At 43.6% G+C, this 9519-nt stretch overlaps 1 protein-coding gene across 3 annotated transcripts in view; it reads right to left on the bottom strand.

The window, feature by feature from the left end:
• Positions 1 to 4732, bottom strand: part of hnrnpd (heterogeneous nuclear ribonucleoprotein D) — an 8357-nt gene extending 3625 nt beyond the window's left edge. For 2 of the 3 annotated variants that reach the window (XM_048559596.2, XM_048559508.1), the window contains exons 1-3: positions 4098 to 4732; positions 366 to 534; positions 81 to 239 (exon numbers count right to left, since the gene is read on the bottom strand). In XM_048559596.2, the coding sequence (XP_048415553.1) occupies positions 81 to 239; positions 366 to 534; positions 4098 to 4315 (546 nt within the window). In that variant the 5' untranslated portion in view covers positions 4316 to 4732. The remainder of the gene's footprint in view (positions 1 to 80; positions 240 to 365; positions 535 to 4097) is intronic. The other variant, XM_048559427.2, reaches the window with a different exon arrangement.
• Positions 4733 to 9519: the final 4787 nt, after the last annotated feature.

Below are 9519 nucleotides of genomic sequence, written 5' to 3'. Positions count from 1 at the left end.
TGAATTAGTAGCCACACATTTAGCCAAACAGTGATCACATATATGCCACACAATGAAACCACCAGGATGAGATTACGTACTTCCCCAAAAGCTCCAAAATATTCCCTGATCTTGTCCTCGGCTGTGTCAGGTGAAAGACCTCCTACAAATATCTTCTTTACGGGTTCTTTTTTCATGGCCTTGGCTTTTTTAGGATCAATTACCTTGCCATTCAATTTATGTTCCTTCTGTTCCATAACCTACATGGTAAAAGGACAAAAATATTCAAGACATCATTCTAAGCAAACAAATAGAGAAACTTTATTTCATTAAGCCATTTCTTCTGAACCCATTTTTTTTAAGCCCATGGTTTTATGATCAAATACCTTATCCACACTGTCAGCCTCTTTAAACAGGACGAATCCAAATCCTCTTGAACGCCCTGTAATGGGATCCAACTTTAATGTGCAATCTACCACCTCTCCAAATTTAGAGAAATAGTCCTTCAGATCTTTCTTTGTGGTATCCCAGCTGAGGCCACCCACAAACATTTTTCTGCAGAAACAGTGAAGTATATATACACATCAGTAGCCAAATCAAAACTTTAAGCTGCCTCATACAGTAACCATGTTTCCCTGGTGCGCCTCCATCAAGAATGCATGCAGAAAGCTATTCGTGGACACACATTAGCAATTTTATTTCAAGTCAACAATGCAGTAGATGCACAAGCACATTAAACTTAAGCAATTAGTTAAATAGATTAGGGCCTTGCAAATTTACTGTACATTTCTCCAAAACAATCAATAAGTCAGGCAATGTCCATGACACCGAACTCCAGTTACGAGGCTTTGAATTCTCAATTAAGTCTCCAATTATACTGGCACCCTATTTGAGTCAGGGCTTTCAAATCAATTCTAAAATAGCAAACATCATCCCTGTCAATCAAAATCACCCAATCATACAAGATCAGTTTAGGAAACAACATCCTCTCAATCATTCAGAGGTTGGACAGTACACTAGAGTAAAGACCTAAGAAAATTTTCAAATGAAGTTTTTCTTCCTTACAAGACAATTTTGGTAGATCAAATGTTTGAATTTAGTGGGAAGAGAGATATGCATGGGTACAGGTGTACATTTATGCTGGAGACAATGTCAACTGAATGACGCCGGTGACTATAAAGCTAAGCAAAAATTTTAATTAAATAAAAAGGAAGAGTCAAGCAAGGGCACTTGATTAAACAGACTAAAGTTCTCATTGCCAGACATACAAAGTTTGAATAACAGACCAGAAACCAAAACATTAAACCTTTGCCATAATCTTTACTGGGTCTATCTATTGCAATCTCCAATTTTACACAGGCACATTTTCTTCCTAGTCTTGGCAGCAACACCAGAAAACTGCAGTTGCAAAATAAAGTGTAAATGCAATTCTAAAGAACACTTTTCTGCCAAAAAATGCATCCCAATTGGTCTGGCCACAAGCTGATCCCAATATAAGCACTGGGTGAAAAAAATCATTGAGTGGGCATAGCTTTCTAAAATTGATGCCTTGCTGGACAAGTACATTGTCCAGATGTCCAATCTTCATATGCAAACCTCAAAATTTTAGACTGGCAACAACAGATTCCAATCCTGCCTTTAAACACTTGCTTAGACTTTAACAGAAGCTAACAGTCAGAATTTGAAACAGTGGCTGATATTTCCCTCTGACTGAGCAACAGAACCCAAAATGCAATATTAACCGCTACCTTTGAGGGGAACAACTTAAATTACATTCATTGTATTTTCTGATCTTTATGAACCATACAATTCATTCTATCGAAACACTTGGGTAGTTGAGCTTCTCTTCAACCAGTGGGGACATCAGTATTTGAGAGAACCCAATTCAAAAGACATTAACAGGGAAAAAGCAGGCATGTTTCCAATCACCCAATGCAGAGTCCAGCATAATGCAAACACCATGCAGACCAAAAGGACACTGTTGTTGATTATTTTAGACATTTCACAGGCAAGCATCAGATAAAGGAGAAACAAAAACTGATTACTGGAAAAGCTCAGATCTGGCAGGATGCTTTCTGTAAATGCACTATTTAATTTTCCTAGATCCTCCATCTTATCTGTCCCAACAATGCCAACTTTAACAAGGGGGCCTCCAAAATGCCCACCTTCTTACACAACCAAGGAATCCCCAGTACTGTAGTTGACAGGGCCCTCAGCCAAGTCCGACCCAATCCCCGCACTTCAGCCCTCACCACCTCTCTTCCATCCAATAGCAATCAGGTTCACCCCTGTCCTCAAGTACCATCCCACCAACATCCACTCCATTGTCTGTCCAACTGCTTTTCTCTCAACCCTGGGTTCCTCCCCACACCTTATCTTTGCATAAAAGCCAACTTTTCCCTAGCTACGATAACAAAGTGTGAAGCTGGATGAACACAGCAGGCCAAGCAGCATCTTAGCAGCACAAAAGCTGATGTTTCAGACCCTCTCTGCTGAAGGGTCTAGGCCCGAAACGTCAGCTTTTGCACTCCTAAGATGCTGCTTGGCCTGTTGTGTTCATACAGCTTCACACTTTGTTATCTTGGACTCTCCAGCATCTGCAGTTCCCATCACCTCTTTTCCATAGCTAACGGTTCTGAGGAAGGGTCAGTGAACCCAAAACCTTGACTGGTTTTTCTCCACAGATACTGCCAGACCTGCTGTGTTTCGCCAGCAATTTCAGTTTTTGTTTTTGATTTCCAGCACCCGTAGTTCTTTTGTTTATTTTAAAATCAGATCAATGTGGATGGGCTACTCAAAGAGAGATTCTGCTGCTGTCTTCAAAACTAGATTTAAAGATCACAACTGTGGAAATAATAAAGCTGTTTGAATATTTTGGGAAAGCATTCACATGGAATGTTAAGTGCATCCAGTAACCAGACTAACTAGAAATTTATAGATACCTGCAACCTGAATGTTAATTTTCAAAAACGACTGTCTAAATGGTCATATTGCCAGTTAAAAAGCATTAAAACCATTCAACGCTGTGAAAGAAATTTAAGTGCCACAATGACGTACCATTTTTAAAATCACTTAGTAATCAAATGGCTCAGTGCAGCCAGTGCTACAAAGTTAAAACCACAGTAACTTCACAAGTTATACGTCAAAAAGCACAACGTCGCAAAATTTATGTTTAGAAAGATGCTGAAATCTTACGACTAGTGAAGTCAAAAACCACCCTCTCCACCGATGTAACAATTAGAAAAATTAAGGTAAAACATTCCCATCGCCAATTGGCATTAGTCAAAGACAATGCAATAACGCAAAAGGTGAAACCACTCCTACCTTGTAAAACAAGCTCGTCAAAAGCACCTAGCCATGGGTTAAAAAAGAGCACATGGGAGAGGAATTTCAACCGGAAATCTGCACGGTCATAGGTGGTGCAGTTTTCATCCAGCCTGCGCCGACTGCACCCCGAATACGGAAAGAGGGAATGACGAGGGCGGACTGAGAGCAAGGGCTGGAAAAGCGGCGATGCCGGACACCACCTACCCATCCCCCATCCTCCCGCCACCAGCCCAATGGGCCTCCCTTTCCGCGATCCTCTCCGCCACATGCGGCGCCGCTTTATAATGAAAAAAACCATCACCTTCCGGCAGCAGCAGCACCGGTTCTCAGAGGAGTTTCAGAGAAAAAGAAAAAGGCGCGACGCTACCCAAAATAAAAACCTCTAGATTTCCGACATTCGGAAGACGAGTTCACCACCGATTCGTGTAAATTTAAGACAAATAGCGGGACTTATTAAAAACCCACCTCGAAGGGTTGCTGGCCGCTGTGAAGGACGTTTGGGGAAAGAAGAGAAAGGAGGGGGGGCGATTGAGGTTTAAGTTCAAAACGGCTTCAAGGACATTGCTACTTTTTCGTTATCTCGCCTTTCCGGGTTTTGGGGGGGTGGAAGAGGAGGTAGCCGAAGCCTGGGAATCTCCGTGCACCCACTCCCCGGCTATAAATAAAAAAAGAGACTGAGCAGTCCACCCCAACCCCAGCCCGGGCCTTGCTCAGCCGGGGCCACCGCAATCCAAGTGAACGTACTCTACACACAAGAAAAGAAATACAACAAAGGCCCCGCGGCTCCTCACCCTTCGTCCTCTTCCGTTTTGCTGGCGTCGATCTTGGCCCCTTCCGTCTCGGCGATCCCACCCGGCCCATCGCCGCCGTCGCTCGCCTTGGCCTCCAACGCCGGATCGTTCATGCCCGCCGTCGGCGCCCCAGCCTCGGCGGCCGCCGCCGCCAGATCCTGCAGGCCTGGGCCGGCAGCCTCGGCCTCCACCTCGGAGAACTGCACGGCCTCCGACATCGCTCCGAGTGAGTGAGAGAGCGAGCGTGCGTGCGCGGGTGTGGCGGTGATGTGGGACTGGGGTGGGGGGAGGTGAGATGGAGAAATTAAAAAAAAACCCGGGAAGCCGCTGCGCCGCCCGGATCAAAGGGAGACGGGAATTTTTTTTAAGGACAGGGCCGAGTCAAGGAGCCCCGCCCGCGCACGCCACCACCTCCTGGCTTCTACACAACTAAAAATCAACTGGGGCTGATTCCGTACGTGTGCGTGCGTTGTAAGTACACCACGAAAGTCTCCTTGGCAAGCCCGGTAAGGAGTGAAGTTTCACCGCCCGCAGCCACAGTACACACACCCGGCCCAGAGAAGGGGAGCCGCCGCGCACGCTCTTCTCTTGAAATAATGGACTCCTCACAAAATGGCCGCCGCCGCCGCCGCCGGGCCCCAAGGCCCGGGGAACCGTCACGTGGGGCAGGGCGGCAACCAATCGCCGCTCCGCGATGAGCCGACGCAGGCGCCGTGGCGGGGGAGGGCGGAACCTAGAATGCGACCAAAGAGAGTCCGTCGAGCGGCGGGCTGCAGTGCTCAAGAGATAACCGCGCTGCCGCAGCCTGGAGGAATAGAGTGACCATTGTGATGTCACGCTCAGGAGGAGTGGAGTCCTCCAGGATCGGGACAAGGCAGCGTCGATGTTGGGTGTGGCGCGTTAATGAAGCTCTTCGTGCGAGCGTTGATCGAGATGAGAATTATTTGGATTTGAATCATTTACCCGGATTACCAGGAAGATCTGCTAGTATCGTATTCATTCCTTGACTGCAACAACATTCTGCCCTGGTCTGTGTGTTGTAATTCGTATCACCGAGGCGCTTGTTACTTTGTAACCCAGGGGTGTTGCCGATTGTTAGAATGTGACTCCCTGTTCAGTCGTAACTGGATCACTGTGTAGCTGTATACAACGCCCGAATCTCGCATCAAGTGTACCAGTGAAATTAAGTAAGTATGTTAATTTCTGATCAGGATGCAATTATGTGGATAAGTCCACATTAATTGCCCATAAGAACGTGAGAGCATTGAAACCAAGGCTCACATTGCAACGCAATGCTGCACTGTTTGAGGGCAAGAGAGTTATCGCCTGTGTTCTGACCAATGTTTATCCCTCAATCAACGTGCCCAAAGCAGATTATCTAGCATTTTGACTTACTATTTATATGAATGAGGCTGCTGTATTTTGTACAATATGATAGTGACTGTACTTTAAAAGAAGGTTCTGAAGAAGAATCACTGGACTCTAAACGTCAACACTGCTTTCTCTCCACAGATGTTACCAGATGTGCTGAGTTTCTCCAGCAATTTCTGTTTCTATTTCAGATTTCTAGCATCCACAGTTTTCTGTTTTACTTTAAAAAATCTTAATTGATTGTAGAGTACTGAGATGTATATTGATGTTTTGAAAACTGTAAGAATGTGGCATTGACTACCATAATCTGTTGATTCCATAATGTTATTTGGAGTATGATATCAGAATATCTTTGGTTAATAAAACTACATCAAATTCAAATGTAAAATCCACAACTAGTCATCAGTTTCTCATTGCAGAAAATAGTTCTAAACTTCTACTTTGCATGTGTTCTTAATTTCACTCCTGAAAGGTCCTATAGTTTTTAGACTGTACCCCTAGTCTGAGGTTTATCAACCAGTTATAATAATTCCTCCCTACCGACATACATTCTTAATATCTTTCTTCAAATTCCAGCTAGTACAACTTTCTGTCATTGTAATTTAATGCGTAAAGCCCAGGTGTCATTCTGTAAATCTGTTACATTCCCTCCAGGACTAATAACTGCTTTGTAAGGTATAGTGCCAAAATGTGCCCATAGTATTCTAAATGTGACTAACCAGGGGTACTAGCCATAGTAAAACTTTTACCCTACTACACCCTATTTCTCTGGATATAAAGATTAACATGACATTTTAATGACCTATGTACTTGGATTCCCCGGTGTTTCTGACCTTTCACATTTTTATGCCTAATGTGGTAGATTGCACCAGTGCTAACTTGAGATCCCTTTATTGTGGATTGTAATTTAATCAAGCTACTGATTTCTGTTGTAATTTTGTGCTCTTATCTACACATATCACAACACAGCCTAAGATTGTGTCAACAGCAAATTGAACACCCTGTTTCCTGTTCCTTCATAATTCAAATAATGACTATGGTGCATAGCTAAGGCCATAATGCAGAGGTTTTCCACAGACCAGTAGTCACATTCGGTGAACCAGAGTTTATTACTCAGCCCATTACTCCTATTCCCCACTTCCAGTTGCTCAACCAGTTTCCTCATCAGAGATAGCAAGAACTGCACATGTTATCTTTGACCCCTCACTCCACGACTCCCTCATCCTCTCCACATTCCCCACTAACCCCACCACACCCAGCACCTTTCCCTGCAAACTCCAGAAGCCCTACACCTCCCTCCTCAGCTCCATTCAAAGCCCAAAACAAACCTTTCACATTAGACAGGGGGCCACCTGCACATCCGTCAACTTGGCCTACTGTATCCGCTGCTCCCGATGTAGCCTCCTCCACATCGGTGAGACCCAGCGTACACTCAGATCATTTCATAGAGCGTCTGTGCTCTGTACGTGACAAACAACAACACCTTCTGGTCGTGAACCATTTTAACACCACCCCCCCCCGGGTGACATATCCATCCTGGGCCTCCTCCAGTGTCTCAATGGTGCCACCTGCAAACTAGAGGAACAGCACTTCATATTCCCTTTGGGAGCCTACAGCCCAATGGCACAGTTTTAAAATCTCCCCACCCCTGGCCTCATCCCATGTCCAACCCTCCCTCTGATCCCCACTTCCTTGACCTGACACAACCTATCCATCTTCTCTCCCACCTATCCGCCACTCCCACCTCACTGACCAATTCCCACCTGTCCCTCTCTGCACTCACCTATCACCATCCCAGCTACCTTCCCCAGCCCCACCCCTCTCTCTATTTATTTCCCAGTTCCCATTCCCCTCCCCATTTCTTAAGAAGGAACCTGACCCAAAATGTCAAATTCCTGCTCCTCTGATGCTGCCTGGCCTGCTGTGCTCTCCCAGCTCCACAGTGTTATCTTAGTTTCCTCATCAGTTGTGCCTTTCAGTCATCAGACCCTTCTTTTGCCTCAATAAATGTGAGTAGTATCCTGTGTGAATAGAAAATGCCATTGCTTGGAGCTGCAGAAAACCCTGTGGAATGTGAAAATCCATTATGTTTGTTTAAGCTCTGAGGAATGTCAAATTCCAATGTGTTTGTTTCACTTCTGCAAAGACTGTACAGAATTGTTTTAGTACCATACGTATGTGCATGATGATAACTTTTTCATAATAAAATATATTTTTTTCTATAAGAAGTTTTCCTCATCGTTCAATATTTTGTCTTCAAGTCCACGAAGGTGACCTCCTATTCATCGATGTTTTTCAAAGCACATTGTCAAATGTTTTAGGAACCCCATTTCAGTAATTTATGGCCAATTTATTATCAAAGTAATGAAATCTTTACCATTGTCTTTAGCTGCCTTTGATCATTAATACGCAGATAGTACTTCAGCTCTTGAACCCACTCTGCCATTCAGAAGTTCACGGCTGATTTGGTTGTAACCCCAAATCCAGTATCCCACCTAGCCCTGATAATTTTTCATCCTCTTGTCTAACAAGAACCCATCAACGTCTGCCTTAAAAATATTCAAGGATTGTTCCTTTGCCATCTTTTCAAGGAGAGACTTTCAAATAGTGTCAACATTGAGATGATTTCACCTCATTTCTGTTTTAAATCAGCCACCCCTGACCTTTAAACAGTGACTCTTAGTTCTTGCTAACGAGATAACAAGGTGTAGAGCTGGATGAACACAGCAGGCCAAGCAGCATCTTAGGAACAGAAAAGCTGACGTTTTGGGCTTAGACCCTTCATCAGAAAGGGTCTAGGCCCGAAACGTCAGCTTTTGTGCTCCTAAGATGCTGCTTGGCCTGCTGTGTTCATCCAGCTCTACACCTTGTTATCTCAGATTCTCCAGCATCTGCAGTTCCTATTATCTCTATTAACTCTTAGTTCTTGATTCTCCTGTAAGAGGAATTATTTTGTCCACATCTTTGATATTTCAATCAAGTTCTAAATTCCAGTGTGAAGAAGCCCAGCCTATCCAACATTTCCTCATAAGACAACTTCATCCACCTGACTCCAGGTGTTAGTCTAGTAAGTGTTCTCTGAACTGCTTCCAGTGCATTTCCTTCCTTCCTTAAATGAAGGTGACCAACACTGTACACAAGAGACCACATCTTGAATAATGACCTGTCTAACTGAAACATTGCCTTTGTACACTTTGCATTTGATCCCACTTGGATTAACTTTTTATTAACTTTCGTAAATACTTGGTGTGACTGACGATTAACCCTTTGTGATTCATGCACAAAGGTGCCCAGATCTCTCTGTAATTTCTCAGCGTTTAGACAATATTTTTAAATTTTTAAAAATCAAAATCAACAATTTCAATTTTGTCACATTATGCTCTATTTATCACATCTTCGCTCACCCACTCAATTACCCAAATCTTTTTGAGGCCTTCTAATATCTTTATATCTTGCTTTCCTTACTTTGTGTCATCACCCCACTTGGCAACCGTACGTTCTGTCCCTTTATCTAAGTCATTTATATAAACTGTAAACATTTGAGCTCCCAGCTCTGATCCCTGTGGCATAAGATGCACTACACCATGAACGAAACACATTTATGCCTACCGTCTGCTTTCAATAGATTATCCAACCCCCAATCTTATGAGCTTTTATTTTCCACAGTGAACTGTGATTTGGCACCTTAGCAAATGTCCTCTGTAAATCTGAGTATCTAAAAGTCTAAAAGTTCCCCTTTATCACCAGCACATATTACCTTCTCAAAGAACTCCAATAAATTAAGCAAACATTATTTCCCTTTCACAAAACCATGCTGTCTGCTCGATTATTGTGAACTTATTCCATCACCCTGCTATAAGTTCTTGAAAAGTAGGATCAGATATCGGGAAAATGTCAGCAGCTAAGGTAATTGGCCTGTCATTTTTACTTTCTGGACCTCCCTTTTTGAATAAAGGCATTGTATTCACTATTTTCCAGTTTAGTGACCATCCCCAAAGTGTGGGAGTTTTGTAAAATTATGCCAATGCATCAACTATTTCACTAGCCACTT

The sequence above is a fragment of the Stegostoma tigrinum genome, chromosome 1 (genome assembly GCF_030684315.1).
Source record: "Stegostoma tigrinum isolate sSteTig4 chromosome 1, sSteTig4.hap1, whole genome shotgun sequence".
Lineage (NCBI taxonomy): Eukaryota > Metazoa > Chordata > Chondrichthyes > Orectolobiformes > Stegostomatidae > Stegostoma > Stegostoma tigrinum.
The sequence above is the reverse complement of the archived record's forward strand: the minus strand, read 5'-3'. Positions and strand labels throughout refer to the sequence as shown.